This window comes from Notolepis coatsorum (assembly GCF_963971535.1).
Source record: "Notolepis coatsorum genome assembly, contig: SCAFFOLD_354, whole genome shotgun sequence".
NCBI classification, from domain to species: Eukaryota; Metazoa; Chordata; class Actinopteri; order Aulopiformes; family Paralepididae; genus Notolepis; species Notolepis coatsorum.
The window spans coordinates 183488-194482 of NW_028172921.1; the positions used below are offsets into that span (position 1 = coordinate 183488).

The window sequence follows — 10995 nt, forward strand, 5'->3', positions numbered from 1 at the left end:
CAGAAAATAATATAATAATAATAATAATAATAATAATAATAATAATAATAATAATAATAATAATAATAATAATAATAATAATAATAATAATAATAATAATAATAATAATAATAATAATAATAATAATAATAATAATAATAATAATAATAATAATAATAATAATAATAATAATAATAATAATAATAATAATAACTGCCATTATATACGTCATACGTTGTAGTCCGTGCAGGTTTTTGATATAAAAAAGATATGCTACAATCTGTACAGGGTGGATCGAGCTGGGCGTGGGGGGTGTAGTGGTCGTACCTGTATATGTAAACACAAGTATATCGGTATCCATTTTAGATTCAGTCTCCATACCAAATAAAATATACAATTATTTTTATAAAACACATTTTATATAAATTATAATTATACAATTATATAAAAACAATATTGGACAACCTGTGAGAAGGGTGAGTGAGATTGTTTGTCAAACGTGCATATTAGCATAGTAGGTAGTAATATAGGCATGGTAGATTCCTTTGTAGCAGAGTGACTACTCGTAAAAGACAGTACAATGGTTTTAGGAATATTTTTAACTTTTTTTGTGTGTTTTTATAGTTCTAGTTATATCTAGTGTGTGTGTGTGTGTGCGTGTGCGTACGTGTGTGCGCCTGTGCGTACATGTGTCTGTGTGTGTGTGTGTGTGTGTGTGTGTGCGTGTGTGTGTGTGCGTGTGCGTGTGTGTGTCAGTGAAGGGAGCAGCAGCTACAGAATGCTGAAGGGGCTCATAGCTGCAGCCAACCCTCAGGAAGATGTCATCAATCACTAAGTGACAGTTCGCTTGAATTTCTCTCAACAGGATCTCTGTTGCTACGCCCGGCTTTCATCCGAAGCAAGAGGTCCACGTCACAGACAGTAAGCCCAGAGGAACCAGGAAGCCCAGAGGGACCAGGAAGACGGAGGCAGCTAACTGAATTCCACCTATAAGGTCCCGCGCGCCCAAGGCTTGTGTAGAAAAGAAAATAATAATAATATCTAACCCTAACTAACCTTACTGTCATGCACTTGTCCTAATATACTAACCTACACTGTAGCACTCAACACTTTGATGAACATTGTTGCTGAGGCCCCGTTTAGACGGAAACGCTAGCAGGTGAATCTGCAAAAATATTTTTACGGATGTGCCTTTCGTTTATACGGAAACAGCGTTTTTACGGGGTGAAACCGCAAAAAAGTGAGACTACCTTCCAGGGTGGAATTCCTAGAAACGATAAACCTTTGCGCTCTCGTCTAAACTATCAAACTGTATAAATCTGTTAAAACGAGGACGAAAGGGTTGTCACGGCTCTGGTCGCGCGTACTGCTTACGTCACAGGTAGCAGGTAAGCGCCAGTAGCCGAGACGTAAACAAAGCAAGTATGTCTGACTATATCAACGGAGATCACTTGAAGGCTACATTGGCAGTACTTTTAAAGACACAAGAATCAGTCCAGTTTTAAGATACGCTATTGGAGCTGGAATTACCGCGGCTGCTGGCACCAGACTTGCCCTCCAATGGATCCTCGTTAAAGGATTTAAAGTGTACTCATTCCAATTACAGGGCCAGCAGGTGCCTCGACTGGCCCGCGCCGTTCTGTGTTCTGAACGTAGCGTTATAGCAGTACTTTTAACCCTTTCACTGCCACACGACAGAAGGTTAACCCTTTACTATCACACAACCGGCTGTCGTGTGGCAGTGAAAGGGTTAAATACACAAGAATCTGTCCCGCGGCGTGAGTGGACCCACTGTCTGTGAGTGACTCTGCTTTGGTCCAATCACATTCCCCATCCACAGTCTGCGAATCAGAGGCAGAGTAGGGCGGGTCTTCACAGCACGTCATGTGACATATGCGCCAATCGTGTGACAGCGGTGCTCCGTCGTTACAGCCTCGTCTGCACGGAGAATTCCACCCCAAAACGCTCGTCTAAACGCAAAATTAAAAGTGAAACCGCAAGACGACTTTTGCGGTTTCTGTTCACAAAACGCTTGTCTAAACGTAGCCTCAGCTGATAGAGTTGTGCCCTTCCTGATGATTTGTCGTACATAACTTGTAACTCGCTTTGGATAAAAGCGGCAGCTAAATGACTAAATGTAAATGTAGATTCATTGCGTCATCTCACTCATTTCAACTGAAATATGTGTCCATGTATGTAAACATTGGAAGGGGCCAATGAAATAAGTTATAATTAAATTTAAGTTAAATTATATAAGCCAGTTGAAGTCAGTTAGCCTCAAGCTTGTCTCTGAGTCCTTTTATAGGTGTATAGTTATATGGGTGTATACAGTATGTCTATAGGCATATAGGTCAATACGTGTATAGCTCTATAGCTCTATAAATATTTTGGCATATTAGTGTATGGGCGTCTGTGCTGTGGGGTAGTTGGTCAATTATAAGTCCCATTGTTGTGAGCATATAGTGCATGTGTTCATCTCCTCCACTCCTGTCTAGCTCTCATCTCCTCCACTCCTGTCTAGCTCTCATCTCCTCCACTCCTGTCTAGCTCTCATCTCCTCCACTCCTGTCTAGCTCTCATCATCTCCTCCACTCCTGTCTAGCTCTCATCATCTCCTCCACTCCTGTCTAGCTCTCATCTCCTCCACTCCTGTCTAGCTCTCATCTCCTCCACTCCTGTCTAGCCCTCATCTCCTCTCACTCCTGTCTAGCTCTCATCATCTCCTCTCACTCCTGTCTAGCTCTCATCTCCTCCACTCCTGTCTAGCTCTCATCTCCTCCACTCCTGTCTAGCTCTCATCTCCTCCACTCCTGTCTAGCCCTCATCATCTCATCCACTCCTGTCTAGCTCTCATCATCTCCTCCACTCCTGTCTAGCTCTCATCTCCTCCACTCCTGTCTAGCTCTCATCTCCTCCACTCATGTCTAGCTCTCATCTCCTCGGAGGACGCCATAGCCCATGTGCTGCACACAGCAGCATCACACCTGGACGCCTGTAACTGTTCCGCAACAGTAAGTTACTTCCGGGGTAGGCCTGATTGGCCCCGACAGGCACGTGACGCTGCAAACTCAGGACGCGCAACGAGGCTGCTGAGAGCTGTCGCGCGGAAATAGGCTGTCTATTGCCATTCTCTAACACAAACTCTAACCTTAACCAGCTCCTTAACAGCGCCTAAACTTAACCCTTCTAACCTTAAGCAACTCCGAAACAATGCCTAACCTTAACCAACTCCGAAACAATGCCTAAACTTAACCGGCGAAATGAATGCACGTTAAAAAAGATTGCCATTCTCTAAGTCAAACTCTAACCTTAACCAGCTCCTTAACAGCGCCTAAACTTAACCCTTCTAACCTTAAGCAACTCCGAAACAATGCCTAACCTTAACCAACTCCGAAACAATGCCTAAACTTAACCGGCGAAATGAAACGGCGAAAGAATGCGAATGCACGTTAAAAAAAAAAAAAAAAAAAAAAAATGAAGGGAATCGAACTCGCCAGCAACGAGCCGTAGGATCCATAGCCATGCAGTCTTGCCAATTGAGCTATTTCTGGATACTGAATTAGGGGGCGGTTACATTTACATTTTACATTTAGTCATTTAGCTGACGCTTTTATCCAAAGCGACTTACAAGTTCTGTACGACAAGCCATCAGGAAGGGCACAACTCTATCAGCTGAGCAACAATGTTCATCAAAGTGTTGAGTGCTACAGTGTAGGTTAGTTTATTAGGACAAGTGCATGACAGTACGGTTAGTTAGGGTTAGATTTTTTTTTTTTTTTTTTTTTTTTAATTCAGATAATGGTTGAAGAAGTGCGTCTTTAGCCGACGGCGAAAGATTGGACGTGATTCGGCTGTCCTAACTGGGGTGGGTAGTTCATTCCACCATTGTGGGGCAAGGACTGAGAATAGGCGACTTCTCTTTGATGACCCTCCCGGAGCTTGGATAGGAGTAGGTCTGAGGCGGCCAGAAGATGCAGAGCGTAGGGGTCTTGAGGGTGTGTAGTTAGAGACCATTGACCGGAGGTAGGCGGGAGCGGTTCCCTTTGCCGCACGGTATGCTAGGTCGAGGGCCTTGAAGCGGATTCGTGCAGCAATGGGGAGCCAGTGCAGGTCCCTAAGAAGTGGGGTGACATGGGCCGACTTCGGTAGGTTTGAGATCAGGCGGGCCGCTGCGTTCTGAATGAGTTGAAGAGGCTTAGTGGCAGTGGCCGGGAGGCCAGCGAGCAGTGCATTGCAGTAGTCGAGGCGGGAGATGACTGTTGATTGGACGAGGAGTTGGGTGGCTTCTTTTGTCAGGAAGGGGCGTATCCTTCTGACGTTGCTCAGGAGGAATCGGCAGGTTCTGGTCGTCGCTGCGATGTGAGCAGAGAAGTTCAACTGGTCGTCGAGGACAACACCAAGGTTCTTGGCGGTTACTGGCATATAATGAGCTCCGCTCTGCCGCTACGCTCCGCGGCAGAGAAAGTTGCGCGTCACGTGCCTGTCGGGGCCAATCAGGCCTACCCCGGAAGTAACTTACTGTTGTCGGATAAGCTATAAGCCACCTGGACAAGAGGCAGGGGAACTATGTGAGAATGCTATTCATCGACTACAGCTCAGCATTCAATACCATAGTCCCCTCCAAACTCATAGCCAAGCTCAGGGACCCGGGCTTGAACTATGACCTCTGCCAGTGGGTTTTGGACTTCCTGACGGGCAGACCCCAGGTGGTGAGAGCAGGCAACTGCACCTCCTCATCCATCACTCTCAACATAGGGGCCCCCCAGGGCTGTGTCCTGACTGAGTCCCCTCCTCCACTCCCTGTACACACATGACTGTGTGGCACAGCGGAACAACAACACAATCATAAAATTTGCTGATGACACAGTAGTGGTGGGCCTGATCTCTGCAAACGACGAGAGGGCCTACCTGGAAGAGGTTAAGGTTCTAGCGGGATGGTGTCAAGAGAACAGCCTCTCCCTGAACGTCAGCAAAACAAAGGAGATGATTGTGGACTTTAGGAGGTCGGGGTCAGGGACTACAGCCCCCTCAGCATCGACGGGGCACCGGTTGAGAGAGTGAACAGTTTTAAGTACCTTGGAGTCCACATATCTGAGGACTTGACATGGACCACACACATTGACAGTGTTATCAAGAAGGCACGACAACGCCTCTACTTCCTTAGGTGCTTAAGGAAGTTCAACGTGAGTCAGAAGATCCTCAAGAACTTCCACTCATGCACAATAGAAAGCATCCTAACTGGCAATATCACCTCCTGGTTTGGGAACTTGGGCACTGCACAAGACCGCAGCAGACTACAGAGAGTGGCCCGTTCAGCCGAACGCACAATTGAAGGTGGGCTTCCCACTCTCCAAGACATTTACAACAAGTGGTGCATGGGCAAGGCTAAGAGAATAATCAAAGACTCCAGCCACTCAAACAACTGCCTCTTTGAACTGCTGCGGTCAGGCAAGCGATACCGGAGTCTCATGGCAAGCACAGAGAGACTCAGAAGGAGCTTCTATCCCCAGACCATCAGGATGCTCAATGAATGAACAATGAACAATAAGCAAACCATCAACACACCCACAGTGCACATACACTCACTTAAATAAACAACACACTGTAGCACCCACTTTACCACTTTAGACACACTTTACACTTTATATTTATATTATTGGTAAGGAAATTGCACATCATTCTCATTCCTTATTGCACCTCACCACTACAAGGTGGCACCACAAGCTAAGCTATACTTCACCATTCTTGTACCAGCTGTACTGTATATATAGATACACTGAACAATTTTGTTGTTTACACTTGTTTACGTACTTGACTTTCTATTTTATACTTATTATACTTATTTTATACTATCTTGTTATTATCTAGCACACTCTCAGGAGCAACACAGAAAGAAACATTTTATGCAAAGTATTCTGTATGACAACTAATAAAGAAACTTGAACATTCACTTATATTGATATGGTAAAATAATATTTTTATTTTATTATATTATATTATAATCTATTCTATTCTATTCAGGAAAAGTGGCATTGGATGAATCATGCAACTGCAAGACACCTGCGACACCTGCCTGAATACGATTGATGACTGACAATAAATTACTGTACCTAAGCTACTGTACGCATATTAAGGACTATCTAATTTGCATAAATGGCATGTTGATTAAAAAAATTCAAGAGAAAAGAGTTTGATGAATAAATCCATGGCCTGGGATCATCCTGCTTTTCTTTCTTATTTGGTTGATGAGTTATGCATCAATAACAACCACAGTTTCTGCTATAAATATGAGTTTCAAGCAACATTTTCACAACTGATCTAAAATCAGGATATGATTTTAAATTCCCCATGTATGCAAACATATAAAAACACATTTCATTCATGTTTCTACCTTGTTTAGTAAAAAAGATATGCACTTAAATAGATTTCAGCCTGGCGTTGGCGGCCATGTTGGATTTCTCAATTTTGAGGCCTTATTTGACATTTTTGAGCTTGGTATACAGCAGATTTGGATTCAGCACCCCTTAATACCCCTAGAAATGTTGTGTACCAAAAATAAACACGAAATGCCTTCAGGGTTATGATTTTCTGAAAATGTACCCTGTCTATACTGACCGTGGCCTGCTTCGGATTTCAGTGGCCTGACTGCGGGCAACACAATTATATAATATACAAATTTAAATAAAATAAAAAACATTGCCAGTCTGACAGACAGGGCCATGCCAGTCTGCCAGGCCACTCTCTTTTTCTTGTCACTTATGGATGTTCCACACATGTGGAACGCCCTACCCAAAGCTGTAAAGGAATGTGGATCACTACCCACTTTCAAAACCTCTCTCAAGGGACACCTACGGGAGACTGCAATTCAACACTGGCCCCTGTAAATATCCTAACCCAACCCCCTCCAATGTACAGTCATTTACCTAGTATGGTTTTGTCAATAGTCCAATGTACAATTTTGTTTGTTTGTACAGTGTCTCCTCCCCCCCCCCCCCCCTCAATGTACAGTTTTGCTTGTTTATACAGTGTGCCCCCCCCCCCCCCCAACCACCTCCAATGTAAATTACCCAGTATGGTTGTCAATATCCCAATGTACCCACCCCCCCCCACCCAACCTCCTCCAATGTACAGTTTCTACGTCAAATGTATATACTCCCTTTTCTTGACTCCTTCTGTATCACAAACAGTACTGTATTTGCAAATCTGGTATGTCATAAATGTATAGATGTAGCAGTACTGACTATCTGTATGTCATGTATGTCATATATGTCCTGATGAATTGAAAATGGGGGACCCTGATGTAAACGAGACGAAAGTCTTTCTCTGGTCTGCATCCCCTTAACAATTGTGTGTATTGAGCTGTACTGTACTGTACCCATTCTGCAATCTGTTAATAAAGTTTTCAATCAATCAATCAATAGTCACTCTTTTGTCACTATGTAAATAAATAATCTAATTTCTGCACCCTCTGGCTTTCTGGGGTTAGCTCAGAATAGTATAATGACATGAAGTGTGTTCTTAAAGTCACACACAGGTCTAAATGAAGGGAACTGAGCTACACATTTCGCATGAGGTCATGTATTTGATGCATGCGTTGATGTGTGGGGTGTTTGGGGCTGTTCCGGGGGGGGGGGGGGGGGTTCACATGCTTTCGAGCAACACTGTACTTATTGTACTTATTTTATGCCTATTCTTATGTCTGCACTTTCTATATTGCACTGTTTTTATTGTCTTTTTATACCTATGTCTGCACTTCATGCATTGCTTTTATTCTGTCAGCTGTATGCTAATTTTATGACTATGTTCATTTTGTGCTATTTGCTGTGGGGCACTTTTGGGCTGCAATCCATGTGTGAAAGGTGCTATATAAATAAAGTTATTATTATTATTATTATTATTATTATTATTATTATTATTATTATTATTATTATTATTATTATTATTATTATTATTATTATTATTATTATTATTATTATTATTATTATTATTATTATTATTATTATTATTATTATTATTATTATTATTATTATTATTATTATTATTATTATTATTATTATTATTATTATTATTATTATTATTATTATTATATTATTATTATTATTATTATTATTATTATTATTATTATTATATTATACTATATTATATTATATTATATTATATTATATTACATTACATTATATTACATTATATTATATTATATTATATTATATTATATTATATAGACCACTTATTTTAACAGGTAGAGCTATTATTTTAACAAACAAAAAAATACCACTTACTGCACCTTTAATCTTTCCTAACCCCACTACAGTCTCCTGTTCTGTCAAAGCTCCACCTCTTGTCTGACTCGATATACAGGAAATAAACACCGGAGTTGCTACATTCTTCTTCAACCGCCACTGAGATACACACGCCTGCTGTAAAAGACTCCAGATAAAACCCACAGCTCGTACTGAAGGAGTAGGACTAGCTTTAGACAAACACAGGAAGGAATAGTGATCAAACAGTGACTTCTACCAGCTGCTGACTGAATCTAAGTAAGTTTACAACAATTGTCATTAAAAGTGAACGTAAACTTCAGGGAGCATTCCAGAGGAGGGAGTGTTACTGAGAGACAAAATGGCTTCGTCTCATTGTGAAGAGGATCTGTCTTGTATCGTGTGCCATGACATCTACACAGATCCTGTCATCTTGTCGTGTGGCCACAGCCTCTGTAAAGCCTGTCTGCAACGATACTGGAGAGACAGAGAAGACAAGGACTGTCCATGTTGTAGGGCAGTCTCTTCAAGTTCAGATCCTCCTCGTAACTTTACTTTGAAGAACCTGTGTGAGGCCTTCAGGGAGAGAAGCCAGGGAGCTCCAGCAGGTCCAGAGGTGCTCTGCAGTCTGCACAGAGAAGAACTCAAGCTCTTCTGTCTGGATGACCTCCAGCTCATCTGTGTGGTGTGTCAGGCCTCCAGAAAACACAAGGACCACAACTGCTGTCCCATAGATGAAGCTTCGGAGGACCACAAGAAGGAGCTCCAGGCTCAACTGAAGACCTTGCGTGACAAACTAAAGGAAACTAATGAAATCAAACAAAAATGCGACCGCACAGCAGAACACTTAAAGGTCCAGACCCTGCACACAGAGAAGCAGATTAAGGAGGAGTTTAAGAAGCTTCACCAGTTTCTCCACGAAGAAGAGGAGGCCAGGGTAGCTGCACTGAAGGAGGAAGAGGAGCAGAAGAGTCAGCCGATGAAGGAGAAGATTGAGGGGCTGGAGAGAGAGATGTCAACCCTTTCAGACACGATCGGAGTCGTAGAGCGGGAGCTGAGAGCTGAAGACGTCTCCTTCCTGCAGAACTACAAGACCACGCTGAACAGAGCCCAGTGCAACCTGCCTCGTCCACAGCTGGTCTCAGGAGCGCTGATAGACGAGGCCAAACACCTGGGCAACCTGACCTTCAGAGTCTGGGAGAAGATGAAGGAGAGGGTCAAGTTCACTCCGGTCACTCTGGACCCAAACACTGCAGTACCCTGCCTCTCTATATCTGATGATCTGACCAGTGTGAGAGACACACACACATGGCAGCAGCTCCCTGACAACCCAGAGAGGAACATGGTGTATAGCATTGTTCTGGGTTCTGAGAGCTTCAGCTCAGGACAACACAGCTGGGAGGTGGAGGTGGGAGACCATCCTGACTGGATTATAGGTGTAGTTAAAGAGTCACTTGACAGGAAGAGTGAGGGGCTACAGATATCACCACAACATGGTATCTGGCCTCTAGGTTATAGGAGTGGTAAGTACTCTAATGGTCTGGTGTTCCTCACAGTGAAGAGGAGCCTCCAGAGGGTCAGAGTACAGCTGGACTATAACGGGGGGAAGCTGTCCTTCTACGACCCTGAAGACATGACTCACATCTACACTCATCAACACACCTTCACTGAGAAACTCTACCCATTCTTCAATATAGGACAGGCTGGTGATGCCAAACACCCTGATATAAACATCTGCCCCTCAGAGGTGTATCTCACTGTGATGTAGTCATGACAGTGAGGTGTGTGTGTGTGTGTTTGTATAAAACCCTGTTGCACAGGGTAGCTGGCATAGAGCTAGATTAGATTAGCCAACCACATGCTAGTCATTTGAAACAAAGAAAAAAAAATTGAAAATGTAGCTCGACTACATGTGTGTGTATGTGTATGAGAGAGAGAGAGAGAGAGAGAGAGAGAGGAGAGAGAGAGAGAGAGAGAGAGAGAGAGAGAGAGAGAGAGAGAGAGAGGAGAGAGAGAGAGAGAGAGAGAGAGAGAGAGAGAGAGAGAGAGAGAGAGAGAGAGAGAGAGAGAGAGAGACAGAGAGAGAGCGGGAGACAGGGCGGGAGACAGAGAGAGAGCGGGAGACAGAGAGACACAGAGAGGGAGACAGAAGAGAGAGAAGAAAGAGAGAGGGAGAGGAGACACAGAGAGAGGGAGACCGAAAGAGGAAAGAGAGAGAGAGAGAGACACACAGAAAGGGAGAGGGAGACAGAAAGAGAGAGAAAGAGAGGGAGAGAGACCCAGAGAGAGGGAGACAAAAAGAGAGGAGAGAGGGAGAGTTCAGTTCACTCATCTTTAATTTGTGCTGATCTGCATAATTTAACGTCATGTTACAGTATAATTATGCAGGACGGACCGGCAGACATGTTATAATGTGTTTTTTTCTTTGGTCATGAAGTGCTTTATCAGGGTGTGTGTCTTGGATGGGGATGTGGTGGGGGTTGATGTGTGGGGTGTTTGGGGGACTGGCTGTTCCGGGGGGGGGGGGGGTTCACATGCTTTCGAGCAACACTGTACTTATTGTACTTATTTTATGCCTATTCTTATGTCTGTACTTTCTGCACAGATTTGTTTTTGTTTATGTGTTTTGCCCGCAGTCAGGCCACTGAACTTAGAAGCAGGCCAGGCCAGTGTCTCTAGTTGCGGCGGCGTGATGGTTAGATAACCTATAGGTGGGGAACATCCAGGAGATCACTGTGACAGAGAGTAATGCAGTCAA

General features: G+C 43.5%; 1 protein-coding gene across 1 annotated transcript; it reads left to right on the plus strand.

Annotated features, from left to right (window-relative positions):
* The first annotated feature begins 8430 nt into the window (after window positions 1-8430).
* Window positions 8431-10148, plus strand: LOC311247939 (E3 ubiquitin-protein ligase TRIM35-like). Its single transcript, XM_084338916.1, has one exon. It carries the CDS (start codon window positions 8599-8601, stop codon window positions 10003-10005), a length of 1407 nt encoding a protein of 468 aa, XP_084195042.1. The 5' UTR covers window positions 8431-8598; the 3' UTR covers window positions 10006-10148.
* The last annotated feature ends 847 nt before the right edge of the window (window positions 10149-10995 follow it).

What these genes read in the sequence shown, in the direction of transcription:
- LOC311247939 (XM_084338916.1), top strand. Translation starts at nt 8,599, where the DNA reads ATGGCTTCGTCTCATTGTGAAGAGGATCTGTCTTGTATCGTGTGCCAT.